At 49.1% G+C, this 21,896-nt stretch overlaps 11 protein-coding genes across 11 annotated transcripts; 6 read left to right on the top strand and 5 right to left on the bottom strand.

Moving 5' to 3' along the window:
• Positions 1-271: 271 nt before the first annotated feature.
• On the top strand, positions 272-1,307 carry N7500_009443 (Tim17/Tim22/Tim23/Pmp24 family protein; the record flags this gene model as incomplete). The annotated part of the gene is made up of 6 exons (XM_056680582.1): positions 272-286; positions 343-458; positions 546-554; positions 620-830; positions 928-1,151; positions 1,250-1,307. The coding sequence occupies 6 exons, from the start codon at positions 272-274 to the stop codon at positions 1,305-1,307; spliced, it is 633 nt and encodes a 210-aa protein (XP_056527964.1).
• Positions 1,308-2,652: 1,345 nt separating this feature from the next.
• Positions 2,653-4,699, bottom strand: N7500_009442 (uncharacterized protein; the record flags this gene model as incomplete). The annotated part of the gene is made up of 3 exons (XM_056680581.1): positions 2,653-3,160; positions 3,215-4,099; positions 4,194-4,699. The coding sequence occupies 3 exons, from the start codon at positions 4,697-4,699 to the stop codon at positions 2,653-2,655; spliced, it is 1,899 nt and encodes a 632-aa protein (XP_056527963.1).
• Positions 4,700-5,584: 885 nt separating this feature from the next.
• On the bottom strand, positions 5,585-6,793 carry N7500_009441 (DUF3431 domain-containing protein; the record flags this gene model as incomplete). The annotated part of the gene is made up of 1 exon (XM_056680580.1): positions 5,585-6,793. The coding sequence occupies one exon, from the start codon at positions 6,791-6,793 to the stop codon at positions 5,585-5,587; it is 1,209 nt and encodes a 402-aa protein (XP_056527962.1).
• A 780-nt stretch (positions 6,794-7,573) lies between these two features.
• Positions 7,574-9,232, bottom strand: N7500_009440 (Zinc finger RING-type; the record flags this gene model as incomplete). The annotated part of the gene is made up of 1 exon (XM_056680579.1): positions 7,574-9,232. One exon carries the CDS (start codon positions 9,230-9,232, stop codon positions 7,574-7,576), a length of 1,659 nt encoding a protein of 552 aa, XP_056527961.1.
• A 5-nt stretch (positions 9,233-9,237) lies between these two features.
• N7500_009439 (uncharacterized protein) lies at positions 9,238-10,106 on the bottom strand (the record flags this gene model as incomplete). The annotated part of the gene is made up of 3 exons (XM_056680578.1): positions 9,238-9,849; positions 9,922-10,026; positions 10,083-10,106. 3 exons carry the CDS (start codon positions 10,104-10,106, stop codon positions 9,238-9,240), a joined length of 741 nt encoding a protein of 246 aa, XP_056527960.1.
• A 528-nt stretch (positions 10,107-10,634) lies between these two features.
• Positions 10,635-12,373, top strand: N7500_009438 (putative MFS transporter; the record flags this gene model as incomplete). Its single annotated transcript, XM_056680577.1, has 2 exons — positions 10,635-10,886; positions 10,946-12,373. 2 exons carry the CDS (start codon positions 10,635-10,637, stop codon positions 12,371-12,373), a joined length of 1,680 nt encoding a protein of 559 aa, XP_056527959.1.
• A 1,025-nt stretch (positions 12,374-13,398) lies between these two features.
• N7500_009437 (putative GPI anchored glycoprotein) lies at positions 13,399-14,236 on the top strand (the record flags this gene model as incomplete). Its single annotated transcript, XM_056680576.1, has 3 exons — positions 13,399-13,515; positions 13,602-13,732; positions 13,786-14,236. 3 exons carry the CDS (start codon positions 13,399-13,401, stop codon positions 14,234-14,236), a joined length of 699 nt encoding a protein of 232 aa, XP_056527958.1.
• Positions 14,237-15,369: 1,133 nt separating this feature from the next.
• Positions 15,370-16,210, top strand: N7500_009436 (SDR family oxidoreductase; the record flags this gene model as incomplete). The annotated part of the gene is made up of 3 exons (XM_056680575.1): positions 15,370-15,403; positions 15,451-15,985; positions 16,039-16,210. The coding sequence occupies 3 exons, from the start codon at positions 15,370-15,372 to the stop codon at positions 16,208-16,210; spliced, it is 741 nt and encodes a 246-aa protein (XP_056527957.1).
• A 212-nt stretch (positions 16,211-16,422) lies between these two features.
• Positions 16,423-18,339, bottom strand: N7500_009435 (caspase family protein; the record flags this gene model as incomplete). Its single annotated transcript, XM_056680574.1, has 1 exon — positions 16,423-18,339. The coding sequence occupies one exon, from the start codon at positions 18,337-18,339 to the stop codon at positions 16,423-16,425; it is 1,917 nt and encodes a 638-aa protein (XP_056527956.1).
• Positions 18,340-18,791: 452 nt separating this feature from the next.
• Positions 18,792-19,466, top strand: N7500_009434 (uncharacterized protein; the record flags this gene model as incomplete). Its single annotated transcript, XM_056680573.1, has 2 exons — positions 18,792-19,160; positions 19,218-19,466. 2 exons carry the CDS (start codon positions 18,792-18,794, stop codon positions 19,464-19,466), a joined length of 618 nt encoding a protein of 205 aa, XP_056527955.1.
• A 981-nt stretch (positions 19,467-20,447) lies between these two features.
• N7500_009433 (ceramidase) lies at positions 20,448-21,714 on the top strand (the record flags this gene model as incomplete). The annotated part of the gene is made up of 6 exons (XM_056680572.1): positions 20,448-20,497; positions 20,627-20,706; positions 20,783-20,926; positions 20,996-21,277; positions 21,377-21,494; positions 21,555-21,714. 6 exons carry the CDS (start codon positions 20,448-20,450, stop codon positions 21,712-21,714), a joined length of 834 nt encoding a protein of 277 aa, XP_056527954.1.
• Between the last annotated feature and the right edge of the window lie 182 nt (positions 21,715-21,896).

The following is a 21,896-nucleotide window of genomic DNA, read 5'->3' as shown; positions in this document are numbered from 1 at the left end:
TAACAATAAATGCCCGTATATTCGCCAAGTTCTTATATACAGCCACGTGACCATGACGTCGGCTGTGTTCTCACATGCCGAGGCCCTTTCTCGATGCGGAGCCGATTAAGTGCCGTCCCCCTCCCCCAACATCTCCAGCCGCGAGAAACATTTATTTTTACTTTGTTTCTTCCTCATGATTTGTGACGTTCTCCTGGCCTCTTCTCGTTGTCCATCGCCCCTATAAACACTCCGAAACGAGTCCGACCTCTTACCGAGGCCCAGAGACGCCATGGACACCCTGCTCGTGAGTTCCGCAGCAACCCCGACCATAAACAACAGTATTGACATGCTCCTGCCCAGTCCCAGCTTGATGCGCTCGTCCTCAAACCCGAACTCGCGCCGCTACTGTCATTAGTGAAGGGTGCACGCAATGGAATCGTCTACGGATCAAAAGTTCGCTTTCCACATGCGCTGGTGTATGTTGGACCTCGGACAGCCGGAATCCCCACTACAGAGCACAGCTGACCGATACCGACTGCTTCTAGAATGATATTTTTGTTTAGATCTGGAACGTAGGTCATTCCGCACACTCGACCCTTGCTCTTCGCAGAACGAAACTGATCGCTTCGCTATCTAGAATACGCGAAAAAACAAAACTTGTTTTGAAAGCAACCCGCCAGCATGCGCGGAACCTCTCCGTATTTGCCATGATATACAAGGCCTCGATGATTCTCCTCCGAAATATACCAGGTGGAACCGGGAAAGAGGGCCGATATGATACCTTCTTTGCAGGCCTGCTGGGCGGGTATGCAGTTTTCGGACGACAGCCGGGCAGTATTAGCCAGCAGGTATGTAATATGAATTTCTCCCGGATTGCGGAGAAGATTTCAATTTTCGACTCTGAATAAACCCCGGATTTTTTTGGCAGAGCTAATTCGAATTTAGATCGTTATTTATGTTTTCGCGCGCGTGATGCTCGCTCTTGCCAAGCTCGCCGTCCAACCCAACATGCATCCGCTCTCCTCCCTCATCACATCTGACGCACGCACTAAGATCACGAATAATGCCTACCCTGTTTTCGCTAGTATGACCTGGGCGATGGTCATGTACATTTTCCGGTGGCACCCGGAGACGCTGGCGTCGAGTCTGCGGAGTAGTATGGTGTATATGTAAGTTTCGATCCCCTTCCACATGGTCTTGCCTCACTTCATATAATTTGGAGGCTCGGGTTTGCTCTTCCCAAAGCTAATATTTATCTTAACCACAGTTATGGCGACTCGGATCATTGGGATTCCCTCCGCACGCTCCTTTTACACAACAAATGAGCTCTTAGCGGGACCGGTTCTCTTAGCTTTTGTGTGCGTTACGGCGTATAGAGCGGTTGTTATTCTGGGTGTTTCGGTAGGACGCATTCGATATATGCATGATTCCAGGCCCTGCCCATCATTACCTTTTTACCCTGTATTATGAGGCATGGGATTTCTTTTGCATATTTTTGATCACAATATCAAGCTTTCAACACTTTCACTTACTGTGTGGAGACTTTTGTAATTGGCAATATGATATACTGGTCAACTTGATCATGTCATGGACTTGGTCGAAATGACGATTGAGCATACAGTATTTGGTCTTTTACGCTCTTCTTGGAACATACACTCGCTGTTGATGGGCGATAGGCTGTTGAATATCATATTGTAGAGACTTGAGCTAAGAAGTAACTTTTATCTTGGATTTTCAGGGTAATTAGTTGGGAAGCTGAAATATATATATATGGAAAACCACTCGGGATTGCGTTGGGAAGGCTGTCAGTTCTTTTGGCTCTTATTGAGTAAGGTGATAGTCACTGAGGATCTGGCATATCTACCAAGTCATCCTGGTGAGAGTCGGAGAGTTAATGTTTCAATTCAGGGGAGAAGGAAGGAGATAGGGGGTTGAATGCCCTCGAACAAGAAGTTGGAAAAAGGATCCAACAGCATGAAAGCAAAACAAGAAGAGAAGATCAGAGGAGTAGACATACTAAGATGAATAAAAGAGAAGGTGAAAGGAAGGGTAGAAATGATTACGGACTAAACCGCCAGAGGATCAATCTACAAGTGAATATACAGCATCAACATTAAAAAACAAAAACAAAAAAAGGGCTCCCAACGGAGCCACCTCTACAACCTGGGTACTCTGCTGCCGACGGGGTGTGATGGGCGGTCACATCGGCCAATGACTTACATGCACCCTGACCACGGGAAGAAATCGTGAAGTCGTGTCTCGCCTTTAAGTTGATCAAGTTCAAAGGACGAGGGTTGAACCGCAGGTCTCCGGCTCCTTACACGGGTACAAAGTCCGTCGAAACGGGCAATTACTGGGCGTAAGGTCCTAAGTGGTTCCCACTGGGCTACCTGGGGCGAGGCGTTGAATATGTCGTTTGCTCGAGATACTTGTAGGAAGATATTGTTCCCAATTAGGACTAGCGTAGCCCACTTTAATTATCCGCCCCACATTTTATGATTTTTACAACCTTGGAAGGTTATGCTGACTGACATGCATCGATGTACATTACTCATATTCAAGATATTCAAGAGGAATCATCATGGATTTTTGAACTGAGGGTATAGCGATACAAATTATACAGAGTAGAAACGACAGGGATATAGAAGCGGGAGAAAATACAAAAGAACACTACTGTCCATCGCCTTCGCCAATTTCAATGAGAACCTTTAACTCCCCATCCATCCAGTCAACAGCATCAGCTGAAAGAATCGCAATAGTCCAATCTTTCTGGCTCTGTACAGGTAGTAATCCGTCCGATAACCAGACCTTGACTTTCCACCCATCCACAACAGCGGATTCGCGAGCTTCATGCCCAGCGCCCTGGAACGCTGGCAAGCCGGGTATTTGGCCGGGGTATCGACGGAGAATTGCTTGCTTGACCGTGTCGATGTTGGGACACTGTCCTGCCGGCAGATCGAATCTGGGGAGGATGCGTTTTCCGTTTTGTAGAACATTGACGCGGAGGGAGGTCTGGCCTTGGCTGTGAGAAAGGGTGGTTGTGTTGGCCGGCGTTGTTTCAGGGAGAGGAGTGAAGGGTTGTTGGAAGTGAGAGTCAGGGTTTTGAGTAGGCTGGCCGTGTCGAGCGGCGATGTTCTCGCGAATAATGCGAGATACGTCGCGGGTGATACTGCTTGCGCTATGGGGTTGTTAGTTGGTATTCCACAATGTTCAGAAAAGATGGATGGCTTACAATTCGTCTCGGGCTGGGAGGTTGCGGGTTCCACCAATGCGCCATTGAAGACCTGAGGTGGTGTCTGCGTGGATGATGCGGTTGATGTTTGCGTTTTCGCAAACGGATGTGCAGTCGTAATCTCCATTGTGAATAACGTGGTAATGGCTGTCGACTGCGGCGACGAGCCCCCGCCAATCGGGTTGCTGAAGACCGGAGAGAGACCATAGGTTATCGAGCTCGTAGCTTTGGTTATATGAATCATAGCATCGGGCGATCTCTTCCCAGTCGACTGTGTATCCGTCTAGCAAGAGGTCTGTCAGACCGAGGCCCACGGACTGGCCCGAATCCATTGTGGATTGCTGCATCGGCTGTGGGGGAGGAGGCATTGACTGCGACAGGTCATCGCGATGGGACGACTGATTTTGCATTTGGAGATGCTGCTCTGGAGAGAAGCGCGGGCTGTTCAGATTCGAGAAATCTTCCGTTTTGCGACGGCGACGTTCTTCAGCACCACCCCCTTTGCGCGTCTCAATTGCGTATTGGCGTTGCCTCTCGTTGGTGACCATCCGCCTGAGCAAAGGAATGACCAATGAGATGATTTTGTGTTGGTCGCGCGGCCAGATGTAAGCTCTCGGGCCCATGCCCTCATTAACGACATTCTCTCCGAAAAACCGTTCACCATTGCCCTCCGCTTCGAGGAACTGACGAACACAGTTCCAAAGGCGAAGCTTGACCATTTCCGTATCGCCCTTTCCACGCTGACCGACGCAATCCCGCCTCTCAGGGTGTTCATCGTTCAACATGTAATTCTTAGCAGCAGCCTGGAGATGCAAGAAATTCTCTGGTGAGATCTCAAGGGACGAAAACATTTTCGAAATCGGAGGCCGAGTGTACTTCTTATTGCTAGAAGGCTGGCGAAACAGCGCCGCCGCAGAATGTATACCCACCGCACGAGCATCTGACAGGGACTGCTGCTGCTCGGGACGAATGTCCATACCTTCTCCGGTATAGCCATGGGGGGGTTTGCTGTGTGGAATGCGACTGGTGCTGCGCGGTAGAGAGACCCGCGCCAGCCAATGCCGGGTCGAGGTTATCATCATTTCGCTTGCGCTTTTTTGTTGCCGTTCGCGTGAGCCCCGATGATTGGGACTGGTCGTTGTGATTGGGTACTCTCATATGTCTTCCACTGCTCATGCCAGTTCCGAAGTTCGCGTCGCCGAACCCGTTCTCAGAGAGATCGATATCTGTGTAGGAATCCATCTGGTGGTGATGACCGGCTGCACCAGCTGCTGCAGCGACTGCAGCGGCGGCGGCCCATTGCGAAACATCTTGGTCTGCGGCGGCTGTGGCTGCCTCGACCAATCCCGCGAGCTGGTTGTCGTTGGGTGCATATCCGTTGTTGGACAGTTGCGCGTTTGGGTCGAGGTGCGGGGCAGTCGCTGTCTGCTGGGAGGGTAGATCGGAGGAAGTTGTGGGAATGTGATGGCTGGTAGAAGAGCTCATGATGTCGATTGAGGGCCAGGTGCTTGTAGACGCCCGGTTCGATAAGCTGATAGTGTGTGAAGGATCGAGATGAAAAAAAAGTTGGCAGAGAATTTTGCTAGGACACAGCGGATCTAAAGAAGAATAAAACCGCGCGTAAAATCCCCAATATATCTGCAGGACGGTATGTCTCCCAAGTTGAGGCTCTTATCCACTTGTTATAGAGAACTTAATGAATAGCTTCACCAATTGGAAATGCAGCTCGGACAGAACAGAGGTGTCCCAGCGCGCCACACCCAAGAGGGTGAGAAGCGCGTCACAAGAGAAACAAGTCCAAGATAAAATAATCAGAAAAGCTTCAACAGCTTTAGTTCGAGTTGGCTGATAAGAGGCGCGACGGTTGGAATGATGTTTGTGCAGTTTGAAGGAACAACAGACAGTGCAAACTGAAATCTTCGAGGGTCTCACGTGATCCGGATTTCCCATCTCAGTGTCGACCATCGCCGTAAAATCCTATTGATACAGATTCTATATCATATGTCTGACTTTGAATTTGAGAATATAGAGTGGCTTAATGGCCATGTCTATCCACTTCTATTTTTTATATAGCCCTGTCATAAGAATCCCGAGTCGCAAAATGAAGAAACTCTCTATAAGTACATTCAAATGAAGAAACCAGTCACCAAATAGTACAAAAAAAAGAAGCATGGCGTAGATAACCATGACAGAATACTTGTTCCAGTCAATTGAAACCATGAGTACTGACAGATGAGAGAACATGGGTCCAAAAGTAGCCCTCGAGAAAATGGCAAATAGATGGCATATAGATCATTAGCCCGCAAAAGATTTTGCAGTCGCAGGGTAAAAAAGGCGAGAGAAAGCAGCGCTTGATCCAGTCAAGACAGCTTAGAACCCATCACCCTCCTTCCAAGGACGACCGGCCTCCTGGGCACGGTACTGGGGATTCTTGCCACGTTCCATAGCAGCAGCAAGAATTTCAACAACCTCGTGCTGCTTCTCTTGAAGTTGATTGAAAAGGATATTACCACCCTCACTATCAATATCATCCGGTCCAATAGAGTCATCAAAGCCAATGCCGTCAGACAACCACATCCAATTATCCAATTCGTGTTGGATCTCGTTCTTCTTCGTTTCAACTTCTCGGTAAGCATTGAACTCCTCGCTTCCGCCAAAACAAAATCCATACCCGTCACACAGACACACATTCTCATCAACGCAGAGAACAGGTTCACCCGTGAAGATAAATTGCCACAGATACTCCCAGATGCGACCGGCAATATAATCACTCAGATCCGTTGACAGCAGCCAATCACGATAGAACACAAACCGGGCCCGCGGAATAGAACGAATGCGATCGCGCGACAGGGCGAACTGCGCACAGCACGGCTGCGACAGGACAGACGGGATCGGCTGGTCAGGGAATAACTCCCCCCAGGCACGGGCCAGCATGATTTCCTCCTGCTTGGACTCATCTTCTTCGACCGCGCCGGGGTGCATCCAGGCTGGACAACCCGGGCCGAACCCGCAACGAGTATTCATGTAGCCTTCGCGGACGACACGGTTTAGATTGAGGCGGCGGAGCAGCTGCGCCGCATCTCCGGCGAACAGATTATCGTTGTGCCAGGCGAATTGATGCGAGTGCATGAACACCGCCACATCTGGGAGTTTGTCGTAGTGGTCAATGAGGTAAGTGAGGTAAATCATGACCTCGTGGCCTTTGTTCTTGGGCGGGTGGAGTGGTGCTGTGGGGTCATCTGCAACATAGATGGCATGTTCCCAATCTGGCAGTTCCTGAGCGATCCAGCTGGTATCTTCCCCCTTGGTCCGGGTCACGACCAAGGTCTTGGAGTATTTGTAGCCCGGGGGCTTGGGGGTCCCGCGGATGAAGTCCGGCGGCGGGGCGTAGAGGTCATTGTTTGTGTGGCTTCGGGTTGTGTTCCACGTTTCTGTTGCATTGGATGATGAGACTAGGTCCCCTAGGCCGACGACTTGGGGTACGTCACGCCATGGTCGTGAGAGGCTCCGGGATGTGAGGAACAAGACGAGGAAGAAGCAGGCGCCGAGGAAGATGACTGCTCGGCGTGGGAGAAGCATGGACGGAGGGTTGGATAGTCTAATACGGGATTATTATCTGTTGCACAAGATGCGGATTAGTTCTCATGTCACACTGTATGCCACTGTGTCGTGTGCATAGGGGTGAGGGTGCTGGCAGATCGCAACGCGCCGAAGCATTGAAATGGAGCAATTGAACGCACACAATGACTTACATAGTTCAGGATATCATTGCTTCGAGAGTGTAAGGGGGTGAAGGAGAAGAAACCCGATCTAGATTCAAGGGACTAGGGTCTGGGGGAGTTGGACAAATCAGATGCAAGTGGAGTCGGGGCTATGCCGCCATGACGAAGCTTCTTTCAATGCGATGATGGAGCTGTGTGAGTGTTCATATACCAAGATACAAGAGAGACCATTGATCATGATAGTACACCTTACATATCAATGTGAGATGAAGCAATGCAAATATAAAATATTATGCGTTTGACATTGTCCAACACGGGACGATCTCTTCAGGATCCCAAGGTTCAGCCACGCGGCCTGTCTCAGCCACAAGTACACTCGGGATCTACGTCAGGACTTTCCTCATTGAACTTTACACTGCGTACTCCGTATACACATTATCATTGGAAAATCATTGAAAATACCAGAAGATTCAATCGTGGTATAAAAATCGTGAAAAGAAATCTGGGTATGATCTTTTGCTCGCGAAACAACGCCATGCAGAAAACGCTGGTGTAAACAACTGGGGAGCAGAAAGGGCCGAGCGAACCCGGGAGAGAAGACAAATACATAGGGGGTTATCAAAAGAGGAGCAAAGTATCAAGCGTCTTCATCGGCCGTTTCTTCGACTGATGCAGTCCGGCGTTTGCCGTTGGATGCGGATTCGGGGTGAGTCTCAGTCTGACCAGAAGCACTATTTGAAGATTCCCCATTACTACCCCATGTAGTAGGGATGGGTGAAGACGACTTGGCCTCAAATGACCGTCTAGGGGCAACGTCGGTCCATTCTTGAGACGGGGACTCTGCACGATTATCCACCGAACGAGCAGTGGGCGTGGGTTGCAATACCGGTGGACTTGAGGCACTATTTACAGGAGTAGTTTCGGTGGGGTCATGTGCACTTACCCCCACATTTTCGCTCGTTTGACCATGAACAGACACGGAGAATGTGGGGGTCTGAGGAGTGATAGCATCGCCCACGGCTGGCGCAGCTGGTGATACCATTGTAGTGGTAGGCGTGGGCTGTACTGTTTGTGCCACACCATTGGCACCATCATCCACACGCTGGAGAGGCAGGAGGGTCCAACCAGGGGGAATAGTGAGTCCTTCCGGTAGACGAGGGTCTCCGGAGTTCAGAACATCACTGGCTGGGTTTGGGCTGTATTGATGGCCCGTAGCGAAGACTGAAGATCCTGCAATCACGTTAGGGGGCGGGATTGCCTGTTCGGCACCTGGTTGACCGGCAGCTTCTTGGTTGACAGCCCTTGCTTGAGCAAGCAACCGCTCTAGCTCCACGCGAAGCTGACGCACGTGGTTTAGATGTTCCGTGGCAGCCCGAAGAGTCGCAATTTCATGGTTCAGTCGTTGCTCGATCTGCGCCAACTGATCATTGATTTCAGCAGCGATAGATCCTCCCGGAGCTGCACCTTGTGGGCCGGGAGCTGGGGTGGGGGTTTGGGGACGGCGCCCGAAGCCGAATCCAAAACCAATTTGTCCACCGGGCGCATTCGCAGGCGGGTTTGCCCCAGGCTGCAGCGGGTGGCCTTGGCCACCCTGTGGGTGGAGGTTGTTGAATAAATCTCCGCGTACAGCTCCAAAGCCAATACGGAAGGGCCCAAACTGGTAGACACGAGCACGTGGCTGTGCATCTGCACCTTGTTGGCCTGGCTGGACGCCGCCATTATGACCTCCGCGTGCGTTGTTGCCTCCAGCCCCAGCAGCTCCTCGAGTTCGTGTGGGCGCTAAAACAGGACGTCGGCATGTCGGGCAGTTCTGTTGCCTCTCAAGCCAGCTTCGGAGGCACGAAAAGTGCAAGATATGGCCACATGGAAGCTTTTTCGGACGTAGACGATCAGGAACACGCTGGCTTCCAGCAGCCGGCTGTGGTGCAGGCTGGGGTGCAGGCTCCCCAGGAGCGTTGGCCTCCGGTTGTGGTTGTTGCGCCGGCTGAATCGGAATCATTTCCTCGCGGCAGATAATACAGACATCTTCCCGGGAGACTTCCTCTGCCGTTGCATCCGGATATCTCTGGTGCATATCCCTTGTCGCATTTCGGTAACGCATGAAGTCCATAATGCGACGGGCAAATGAGCGGATTGTCACCACAACGTCCCGCAAAATGTGGATGGGGAGACCATAGAAAGTGAGTAGGATACCAAAGAAACTCAAGTAAATCACAAGCTTCAACAAGTCGGTTAAAAGATCCAAGTAGAAGACCCAACGACCCTTCTCTTCCCATCCGGGAACATCAATCTCCATCTCGTTTATATCGTTTTCATCAGGTAAATCGGCAGGGGAGAGGCAGCGCCCGTGCGGGCATGCTCTCGAATCGCCTCGACACGTGCAACGCGGATCTCATCCCGTCGTTCTTGCATCTTGGCCTTTACTTGCTGGCGGGTTATTGAGATCTCGGTCAATGCGATAACGTATCGCAGGAGGGTGGAGCTTGAGAGGATCGTCAAGATGGCGAACTCGAATCCAAACATGACCATCATATCCGGCTTTGCCTGCGTAATCACGGTTTGCACACAGTACCGCAACATGAAGGCGTTAAATAACACCGTCAGCACAAGCGATACCGCCAGCCGAGTATGGAATAACCAGGGATTTGCCGGCGGCTGTTGCTCTAAGAATTCCACGCGGCCTTCGCCAATCCAGCCCCAGACCTTGCCGACCAGCAGCGAAATGAACATAACCAGAAACCAGCCTCCAAGTTCGCCTCGGAAGATGGTCATGGCCAGACATGTCTCTGTGACGGCGAACCAGGCCCGTTCGTAAAGTTGCTCGGTCTCGACTAGTCGCAAGGGTCCGTAGAGAAGTCGCTGGAGCCAGAATAGCACAAAGCCGGTGACAAGAAGACATAGATTCGTGAGGATCTGGAGATGGAACCATGAGTTAGAGACTATGATGACCAAGCGCGACAACTCAAACTAGTCTGGACAACTTACCATAAGATTCGCACTACTCTGAGAGAGATAGACGCATGCCGAATAGAAATTGGACCTCTGATGAAGAGCTTTTAGGAATACACCAGTGGCTAGGACCACAGAGGCCTGCGTACGGGGTTCCAAGGTTAGCGGGTGTCTCCCCCATCAATTCCGGTACTTACCCCAGCATAGGCGGCCAGTCTCATGGCTATCGACTGGATCGGACAAGCCGAGGGTCATGGACCGAAGAAAGGACAAAAAAGGAAATGGGCGTCTCAAGGTAGCATTTGGTGGAGCAACGAAGTGAATGCCGTTTACTGGGGAGGAATAAGTAGCTTGATCTGGACAGCTTTCCAGAATAACCCGTAGTTAGACGCCTCTCCGCATCTTACGTCAGCGACCAGCACGTGCCCGCCACCTAGATCTATATCCGCCCACAATGGCAAGATTCGATTTCACTGTAGTAGAGCAAATTATTTTGGAATATAGAACCTTTGATACCTTTGTTGAATTCAGTGGGTTCGACATACGTTAGACGTCAGCTTTTGTCCGTCGATCTTCGGTGTTTATCTGATCATCTCCGTCATGTGACGTCCCACATTGTCCGCCCTGGAAGAAGCAACCATTGTGACACCGTCCAGATCATCCCCAGTTTGCAACGAACGAAGGGATAGCATCATCTCTGAATCCCGCACTCATTCTTTCAGTTCGAAAGCAATGAATCATCTTCGGTGATGGCTTCATCACCGGCATTATTTACTGCCTCGCGCAGCCAAACATTAACTTACCTCTTGGCGGTGTGCCCCTTCTCCATCGCCTTCCTAGTCTACATCAACTCATCCATCTCTTTCGTCGTAACGGATTTAATAGGGCTTCGGCATGGAGAGGGAGACGCAGTGGGAACTTTGGGATTCGCGGATGAACTTCTTGCCCTGGTCGCCTGCCCGCTTTGGGGTGTTCTCTCGGACCGAATCGGAGTCCGCCATGTAAGCTTTCTACGGGTCCATATGGGAGTAATAACATCCATGATATTGATATTAGATAGGTATGCACTGCAGGCTATGCTATTGTAGCACTCGCACTAGTAGTTTTTGTGCAAGCCACAAATATCTACCCCCAGCTTCTCTTGGGAAGGTTGCTTTTCAGTATCGGCGGCTCAGCGGTGTCGACTATGGTCACTGCAGTATTGCCGACTGTCACTCGTACGACCTTTAACGCCCAGGCATATCGCGCATCTGTATCTTCGGAGTTGACCATCACACCAGAGCGTGCCAGGAATGGTCATTCCATACATCTCGGTGACTCCAATGCATCGCCATCTGCGCGACTCTCCGGATTTGTTGGCATGTGCGCTGGCTGCGGTGCACTCGTGGCACTAGTTGTTTTCCTGCCGCTTGCAGCCCGATTTGAGAGAATGGGATTGTCGCCATCGCAGGCGATCCAGCGCAGCTATTACCTGGTTGCTGCCGTGTCACTTGTTATCAGTGTTGTATGCTTCATTGGTCTCCGTGACCTTCCCGGAGAAGATGGCAAAAGCTGGGGTGTACTGTGGAAACGGTATGATGACGAAGACGACGAAGACGACGATGATCTATCTATCCATGGGCCAAAATTACCATACTGGAAGCAGTTGACAACTGCGCTTACACTGGGATTCCAAAACCGTAGCATTGGATTGGGCTACGTCGGAGGCTTTGTGGCCCGCGCCTCTTCTGTGGGGATATCACTGTTCATTCCCCTCGCGGTCAATCACTACTACCGGACATCAGGCCTTTGCGACGAGGAACATGAACCAGTTCCTGGGTCGGGATTAGGGGAAATCAAGAAAGCATGCCCACGTGCATACATCGTCGCATCCATACTGACCGGGGTATCGCAATTAGTGGCACTGATTGCAGCACCAGCATTTGGGTACCTGACAGACAAATCGCGACGATACAATTTCCCGCTTCTTTTCGCAGCATTGATGGGAATCATCGGCTATATTCTCTTTGCCATGCTCCCAAATCCTTTGTTCGAAAGGCCCGACGGCAATTCGGCAGTGTTTGTTGTCATGGCTCTGCTTGGAATCAGCCAAATCGGGGCAATCGTCTGTAGCTTGGCTGTGCTGAGCAATGGCATCCTGCGGGTCAGCATTGACAATGAAACACTCAGAAAATTATACGAGGAGCGACGTGGCCGAGGGGACGAGAATGATGCAGAGCCTGATGAGGCCCAGTCTCTTCTTGCCGGATCTGTCAACCGTCGATTGGAGCATCTGTCCCACCTCAAAGGCTCCATCGCAGGCGTCTATTCACTATATGGTGGGGCAGGTATTCTGCTGTTGACCAAAGTGGGTGGATTACTCTTTGACATCCTATCATCGGGAACGCCATTCTATATCATGGCGGGTTTTAACGGCATGCTGCTTGTCATCGGGATTGTGTGTGGGGGCATTAACCACTTCGGACCCTCGGCCGGAAGGGCTCGGTGATTAATTCCGGTTTTTAATTTCAAGAAAATTTGTCCAAGTAATGCAGGATCTGATCGGATCGGCTGTGAATATAATTTCATTCTCAGCATAGAAAATATTGAATCGGCATTCTTCGGCAAGCAGGTTGCAAGTTACGTACGGAGTACACGTGGTTTCCAGGTGAAAGTGGGTTAAAACAAATTAAACTATTTGACTGAAAAAATGGTTCATAAGATTAATCTGACATGTTGCGCTTTCAGGCACGGGCTCTTTCATCGGTAATTTGAACTCGTGGGCGCTAGTCCTCTGGGCAGGGGTCGGTGGCTGACCTGGGGAAATTACGGACGAAAATGGCGATCAAGAGAGATATATTTTGAATAGTCTCAAGGGCATACTCTATACCCTCTGTTTTCTCCAAAGCAGTTGAATGTTTTGTAGTATTAACATTGTGTATGATCTATACCTTGAACCATCTCTCACATGATCTTTTCATTTAATATGAGCAACAAACAACCTTCCCAAAAGGGTAGTTGACCCAGGGGTCAGTTCGGCCCCTAGGCCCGGATCAGCCTAGTTCCACGCGAAACTTCCACTAAAACGTTTCCTAATATTTTGTCCCCGCCAAGCTTGGACTTCACTATGGGCAATTTCCCAATTGCCCCCTTTTGCGAACTTGAACCCCCCTCGAACCCCTGGGGCCCTGTTCCTGGATATGCTCGATCCGCTTGGACCCCAATATGGGCCAATCCCGGTGTCTAATTCATCTTGGCAACTCCCCACGGACAATATTATGCCAAGTCAATAATCTGCGCGCCTAACCCCCAGGATGTCTCTCACTCTAATACTTCTTCTTCCTTTCACACCTTCAGGCTCAAGCAGTCCGTCATTCACTCTTTCGTCGTTCGACAGTCTTTCGTTAAATCCAGTCCTTCGTTTTGAGCAATTGTTGATTCTACTTCAAGTACTGTGTACTCTCATTCTTTGTGCCATTTCACCTTGATTATTACCAATTTTTCGATATAAATCCCGGCCAATCTATTTCAAACATGCGTTTCTACACCATCGCTCTGTTGACTGGCGCTACCGCTGTTGCCGCTAACAGCGCAAACCTTCTCCTACCCGGCTTTGCGGGTCAGGACCTCCAGGCTAGCATTATGGAAACCGTACGTACCGGATCGAGTTGCGCGATCCGCGCGTTCTTCCGTCAACGCACTCTGTTGTCCGTGAGATTTGGACTAACCTTCCACAGAACGGAGATGCGACTACCTACAAAATCACCTGCCCCAAGACCGCTGATGCCTGCGGTATTGTCGGAGATGGCATGACCGCAATTGCTGCTCCCACCTCCATGCAGCTGAAGAACATCAACCTCCAGGGAACGTAAGTACTAGCACCGACTGTCCACGCGCGAACCGGATTCTGATCTCAAACAGTGTTGGAACTGTTTCCTGCAGCATTGCTGGTACCACTTATGCCTCCTGCCAGGCTTCCGCCGGCACCGCGACCCCGTCGGGCACTCTGGGCCCACATGATCTGAACTGGATGCCCGTGACTATTTCCACCACCCACACCCCGACCTCGACCACCACAACCCAGGCCCCCACCACCACCAGCACCACCGTCAGCACCACCACCACGACTGCTGTGACCACCACCGCCCCGGTCATCACCTCTTCGTCGACTCTTATCACCCCGACCCCCAAGAAGTCCTCCTCGGCTTTCATCTCGTCCACTAGTCTCTCCAGCTCCACCCCTCTAGTGGCGCCTAGCGGAACTGGTGCCCCCGCCGCTTCGTCGACTCCCTTCAACGCCGCCGGCCAGCTGGCAGGCAGCATCTGGACTGTCGGTGGCGCCTTCCTGGCTCTTGCCTGCGCTTTCGCGTAAGCCCGATGAGTGATCTCGTGCGCTTTTCACCTGTGCGGCTTTTTGGTTGTGGAAGTGACAAGCTTCTTGCTTGTCAATTTATTAATTCCGGGGTTTCTGACGTTGCTTCTTATGGATGTACTCATGTATCCTCATATATGTGTCCATCTATTATTCTTTAATGATTTGATACCTTTCTCCACGACAGACTACGATCTAGCGTCTATTTTACACCTGTATCTTCAGTCATTGAATATACCTTTTCCCGCCGCTTCAATCTCTGAATCTTTTCTTTGTCTCTTTTTCATGTCCCGGACTAGGAGTAACCCTGTAAATTTTATCCACTCCTGCAAGATACCCGCATGTCTCTCTTTGTCTCATTTTTGGATATGCACTGCCGTGCTCCGCCAAGCCTGGTCCCTGGCTTTGTTGTGTACTCGGTAATGCAAAGCTGACTCAAATACGGAGTACGTGCAAGTTAGAAGCACTTGTACTCATCGGTCATTTTTATCTCGGTTTTCACTATATTTTGTAAACGATCCTCATTCAATAGTCTGATATCGACATGTATCTATGTATGCTTGAGTACCAATTTTGAAATACCTTTTGTATGTGTCCGAAAAATATATACACAATAAAACACTTGCATTATACTCCTTCCAAGACAGCATTTAGCCAAAAACCAGCTGATCGCCTTGCATTGCCTTGCGTTGCCTCGCATCGTCCGGCTTCGGGGACCAGAAGTAAATGACTTAGCACGCCAAGCCCCCACCGGGGCCGGTTCGCTCGGGCCGGTGAATCTCTCGGGGCCTTTGTCACTCATGCTATCTGGCATGGATGGGTATATGGGGTTCAGTTTCGTCCATATCTAAAGGTGTAAGTACTACAGAGTATACTCCGTAGAGACTTCTGCACTTTTTACCGTAAGTTACAGATGAACTAGCCATCCCATAGGCTTAGTGGTTAATGTATTACTCATTTTATACTCCGTATGACCAATGCTAATAGCTAGGCTAGTACGGAGTAGGTGGACGGTGTATTATTAATAAATACTTAGCGGGGTACTAAAAAGTAGACGTTGTCTCGGAAATAATTTATATCAGTTTCTGGAAGAGTCATCTTCATATACGGAATATAAGTATTCAACACACATCATGTCTACTATCTTGATTTCCGGCGCCAACAAAGGTAACTGCATATTTGACCTCCCTCTCAATTAAAATTGACCATTCTAGGAATTGGCCTTGCTCTGGCTAGCAAATATCTAGCTCGCAATAATGTCACCGTGATCGCTGCTGTTCGCAACCCAAGCTCATCGGAGCCAACACTCTCCAGTCTCCCTACGGGGACAGGCAGTCGGTTAATCATTGTTAAAATTGACGCAAGTTCCAACACCGACGCCAAAGCCGCAGTAGAATCATTGTCTGGCCATGGAGTGTCGGCATTAGACATCGTCATCGCCAATGCAGGAATCTTCGACCGAGCCGCTTTCACCACCGTTGCCGAATCCAGCATTGCCCAGATTCAATCTCATCTAGACGTGAACACTCTCGGACCTATCCGTCTATTCCAGGCTACTCTCCCTCTGCTTCAGAAATCCTCGTCTGCTCGCTTCGTCTTAATAAGTACTCTAATGGCAACGATTGGCGATATGAAAGATGCCCCGTGGACTACTGCGCCTTACGGCGCTAGTAAAGCTGCAGCAAACTTTTTTGTCCGGAAAATCAATTTTGAGCATGATCAGATCGCTACGTTGGCTGTTAATCCTGGGTATGGAGTTTTGGATTGTTTGTCTCGATGTGTTGACTAATATCTTTCTATAGGTCGGTCAAAACGGATTCTGGGAATGACGCTTGTCGAACATTAGGCTTTGGCGAGGCTTTCGTAGAGATTGAGGAAAGTGTTAGCGCAATTGTCAACAAAATTGATGGGTTGACGAAGGAGAACGGTGCCGGGGAGCTTTGGAGCATCGATGATACCACTGTTGCCTGGTAGACACCGGCGAGCGCAGAGGGACTGAGAAAGGAAGGGACTACTTGTACCACAATTCTCATGACCACCATGGAGTTTGGTCCCAATTAGATGTACTCTAATGATAGTTACTCTAGCACGATTGACAATAAAAAGACACACTATGACACTCAATTAACGATATTATGATTGGTAATTGAACACCGCTAACATTTACATGGACATGATGGGCTAATCTAAGAACTAGAAGTACCCGGTTTCAATAGGAAAGGCAATTGAACGATATCATAACGGGTTTTTGACATGTTTTTTTCAGTCACAATAAGACGGCCTACACCATGCACAAGTCGGAGAAGGCGACTCTCAAAAGATGACTGATTTGTGGCAGACCGTCGCGTAGCGATTTCCGAGTTAATCAAAAATTGCAAGTTAACAGGACGGCTTGAAATCACGACAACCAAGGTATCGATGACCGCCTGTCGTTTGGAAATATTGAGTGGCCATTTAACCTTGAGCCCTTCAAGCTTGGCCTTGGTACTACCGATTGTGTGAGACCATCCCGGGGGCAAATCGATTCCATCTGGATTTTCGGTCACTGCATTGATCTGACCATTCACCTCGACTTCGAAAACAGACACAAACAGACTATTTTGGTCGTCATGGTTTTTCAAAGATATGAAGATATTGGAGTTCTCAGTGATGAAATCCTCGCCAGTGGGATCGATGATTCTTCCTTGATGGCCGTTGTCCACTAAGCCAATCTTGATTTCCAGATCATGCTGTAAATGCTCTGCACTGTCACACGTTTGAACCAGGAAGTGTTGCGCGCGAGCCACTCGGTCTGCAACATCAACAGCTGCTTTGTACGTAGAAGGCGTAGGCTCTTTGCCATAAAACCGCTGCGAGAAAATTTCCACTCCATACTTGTTGGTCACGGTGAGTTTGCCTTGTTGCTGACGAATCTCAACCAGAGGACTCCCCTCGTCATCGTAGCAACACCTGATGAGCCTGGATTGCTCAATATGCTTTCGAAGCGTTGCAATGTCTGGTGTAAGAGAGACTGGCCATTTGTAGAGAGCTTCTTCAACGAGAAAGGCCAGTGCACCCCCATCAGGCAATTGAGATACCCCATCCCTCCAAGTCAGTGCTGCGACAGCATCAAATCCGCTAGCATCTGTGACTATTGCAGTGGCAATCTGAGTGCGTGAATCGACATATTCCGATCCAGGCGGCATAACCGCATATATATTTTTCTCTCGGACTCCTGCAACTCTGCCAGCTTTGATTACAGCTGTACTGTCACCCTCTTGTTTGATGGGAAAAGAAGTGGAGGCTCGGCCATCCAGGGAGAAGAGAAAGCGAGTGTGTGGTCCTTCTACTCGTGGATGCTGCTGTGGAAAGGACATATTGACTAATTCCTGTACACGCAGCATGACGGTTCTCCAAGAAATGTGATCATCATCTGTTTCCTCGATCACACGAACAAGAGCCTCAGTCAATGCGCCGAGTTGCAACCCCGAATCATTTTCGTATTCATACGCACTTTCCCAAGGTGCTGCGGCGGCAATTCGCACTGCGTGAGGATTATCTCCCAGCTGTATTCGCTCTCGAAGCAATCCATTATCTTGAAGTGACTGGATGTGGCCAGCGATATCATGATAAAGAGTCGAAGGGAGGTTCCTCCGTCTAGCATTTTTGACATAGCGAGAATCACGCACCATACGACCAGAATGACAACAGTCCAAGATGACGGTAACATTCTGCGTTTTGTCTGTAGTATCAAGCAGCCATTGAGACAGCTCCTCTTCTGATATCCCGTGAAACTCTCCAGAGACCTCCTTGAAGTCTATTGGAACAATGAATTGTAGTCGCCATGGCTGACCAGAATCTCGCTCATCTGCATTCTTTGCCAAAAGAGCTTCTCCGCCATGTCCTGAATAGTAGATGACAACTGTATCATCAGGTGAAATTCGGGATATGAGATCGTGCCAAGCCGAGCAAATGCCATCGCGGGTTGCTGCCGAGCCACAACACTGATATATTTGGAATCCCCGTTTTTGGAGGACTTTGGAAATCATTTCAACATCGTTTTCTGGCCCCTCGAGATCCCCATAGGGACTTGCAATCAGTAGCGCACGCTTGGTGGAAGACATGATTAATATGATCGGTAGGCGGAAAGGAAGCTTGGAAGGTGGGATATAATTTAATAGACAGGCGAGGTAGGTAGGGAAGCTCGATAGCGAACATGAAGTCCCTCCTTTTGTGTTATGTGGCATTACTACGGCATAGGTATTATATACGAACAATACTATCATAATTATATTTTCAATACTATTGTTTTCTCGGCAACTTTCTTTTGACTTGGAGCACAGCCAATAATGAGGCAGAGAGGAGGGGGGGTGCTACACACTAACCTAATGATGCTCGAAAGCTAGCCCGAAATTGCCAGTATAGCCTATCTTGAAACTTGAGTGCCGTACCGACCTGGTAAAAACAGTGATCAATTCGTCAGTGGATCCTTGATGATAACATACCACAGTATATATACCGTTCACGAGACGTTTCCTTTTCTTCAACCTGGATTCTTCAGCCTGAACTCCAAGCCATGTATCAATCCCACGAGTCCAGTATAAGCACTGAGGATGGCGATCAATCTCTTGATTCAATTGCTGCCGTGGATCTCAAAGAGCCGGAAATGATGGCAGACGTACCCCGCTATCCCCCCACGGAGGGAGCCAACCCCAAAGGCAAGGCACTAATTCTCTTTGTATCAAAATGTCGCTCATGTCATCTCAAGGGAATCTTTGGCGCAGCAGTCCGTAAATTGAAAAATATCCCTCCTTGTGTTTGGGTGGTCAATCTACACTCGGAAGAAATCACAGTCGTGGTTTCGAAATATAAACCAAACCGCCTCCTAACGGGCATGGGACTAAGTGCCTCACCAAATGGAGTAGGAATAAGCTTTGAGACAACGGTATAGTATAAGATTATCTCCTAATATTCATGTAACCAGGGCTGACAATCTATGAAGACCTTTGTTGGACCAGCCTCGCGGAAGACACTCGCAGCTCAAGACCAGGGTCGTGACAATAGTACCGCAGTGTTCCCATTATGGACACGCACAGAAGGATTTGGTGTGATCAGCGTGTTCAAAGGCCCCGAAAAAATCTTGTTCATCGAAAATGATAGGGTGCCGCTTGGAGCGACGGTTTATTTTGCGAACAAGCCAGATTTGCGCATCGTGAAGTACCAGCCGGCTTCGGAGACTAGTGCGAATTAGCATGAGCGTTTCAAAGTGATTTTGTTGATTCACTATTCCCTAGAGATATACAGACTTGATTTCTTACGGCTAAAATTACGATCAAGTACACTTATAATACCTAGCGTACGTGGTGCCATTATGGCAGGCTATAGTCGCAAGTGCGCCAGTGGACTTTTTGCCAGTAGTCTATTACGCATTTACGTATTTGGTACAATTTAATATACCAGTATCGCTCGAATGCTCTATAGAAGTCGCATCACTCCGATACTTGTATAATCTAATTCTTGATAATCGAGTCCTCCATGCCTCAATTTCCAATACCCAGTTAGACCCCGATATAACTATAGATTACTCGGATTCACTACTATGAGTTGATACTATAATTTCTGGAATTCCTTGGACTTTCAATCTGATATCTGTGGTTTATGAATTTTCACCTTAAAATAGGCTATCTTGAATTCTGATTTTCTTTGATTCCTTAATTGATTGCGTGAATCATACATCGTATAACGTATGTATACATTGTACAAAATTATATTTCAGATGGATATTAATATTATTGATTTCACTATTCTAATTGTCGATCTTAGTTTTTTATCTACTCTGATTCTTAGTTGTTCCTTGGCTATCAAATTCTTTACAGAAATAGAGTAATCACTTGATAGATTTGGTATGAAAATTCGAGCTCAAAGCTAGACGATTCCCAAGCTAGGTATTGGAGGGTAACGAAAAGCGAGTTATTACAATCCGGGGGCGGTCAAAGTTGGGCAGAAAGGCCACTGCCGCACTGGCGGCTACCGACTGCCGTACCCTGTGGGGGCCCCTAAGCCAACTTGGGTTAAGGGGGATTTGAGGCTAGGGGTTGATTGATTCAAAAGTACCCTGTACCTCCCCACTCATCAAGCTCATTTTCTGTCTTTGTTCCTGTCATTGTGTTTTCCTTCTGTGCTCCAATTGGGTGTTACGTCCGAACGTATATAATTCCACCCGGCATTCATGATGGATCTTGCCAAAAACCCCTTCTGGGGCCCCCAGACATCCTATTTAAAGTATGTTTTGATCAGCCGCACATCCTAATGCTTGTCCGTGAACTCACCTATCTTAGCTTCTGTGAAGAGGTATATCAGCATAGTCTCGGAACCTCCCGACTAATTATCTCCTGCAAATGCTAATCTGAGATGGGATTGGCTCTTCAAGGACTATGTGATCACCAGATACGTCGCGGAGTTCATCAACACCCTCAGCAGTCTTGTATACAGTGCGTTCGGAATCCACCGGGTATGCCAAAAACAATGCCGTGCCTTCATATCATCTAACTTATCCCGCTTGACTAGTCGTTCTGGGTATTCACGGTCTGTTGAGGATCATTAAAAATGGCCAAGCGACAGTGGGTCGTTCGCTTCCCTTCTTCGGTTTGATGGGCGTCGGTGTCTGCTCCGCTGGGTACCACATGACCCTGAAATATCAGACGCAAATGTGTACGTTTTTGCTTGCTCCCATATGGGCCTGGCGCTAAGTTGACATCCTTTCTCGGGTGATCTTTCCAGCGGATGAATTATCAATGCACCTCCTGACTACGCCGCTCGTGCACCGTGTCCTCACTTTCCAGAAGAGCAAGCAGTACACCCGACTCATGGGGACCATCCTCTCCATCGTGTTTACCTGTGTCATGGTTGCTCATATGGTACTGGACGAGTTCCTTCTCCATGCGGTGACCTTTGGATCGAGTGTTCTTCTGATTGTGATCTGTACAACGAGACTGATCTCGCGACAAATTCCCAATGTCGTGGTTCGAAAGAATGTTAGGAACGTGACTCGTTTTGGAGTTTGTAGGTGCCCCCCTTATCAATCACCGCCGCGGACGTACTTGAGCTTTTTACCCTGCCACAACAATTCTCCACGGATCCATACTAATACCCAAGATCCAGTCAGCTTCATTTTTGGATACATGATCTGGCTCGTCGATGAGTTCACCTGTAGATATCTGATCTCCATCCGACACTCCATCGGCCTTCCTTTGGCTTTCCTATTCGAATTCCACGGATGGTGAGTCGATGTGAATTCACTTCCTTGCCTATGAGCTCCGCACTCTAACGATTGATATAGGTGGCATGTCTTCACGGCCATTGGCGGATACATTGCTGTGGTGGTTATCGACATGCTCACTGCTGGTGAGGTACATGAGGATCCGACTGGCCAGTTTGTCTGGCCTCTTCCGCTTGTCGCCAGGACGATGGGGTCAACGGTGTCCAAGAAGGGGGATTAAGCAGGATCACGGTCTTACGCACGCACTTGACCTGTAACCTTTTGAGCAGAGTTTGGGCACTGTCAGCCGACGGTGTCCAAGAAGCTTGGAACCATTGTACAAGCTATCCCGACCTATACTAACGTTTTAGATTCCGGCCTGACTGCTGGATCCTGTATTTGCAAAAGGTGTAATACACTAAG

This window comes from Penicillium coprophilum (assembly GCF_028826855.1).
Source record: "Penicillium coprophilum strain IBT 35676 chromosome Unknown utg000006l_segment0_segment0, whole genome shotgun sequence".
Lineage (NCBI taxonomy): Eukaryota > Fungi > Ascomycota > Eurotiomycetes > Eurotiales > Aspergillaceae > Penicillium > Penicillium coprophilum.
This window is presented reverse-complemented; position numbering and strand designations above follow the sequence as displayed.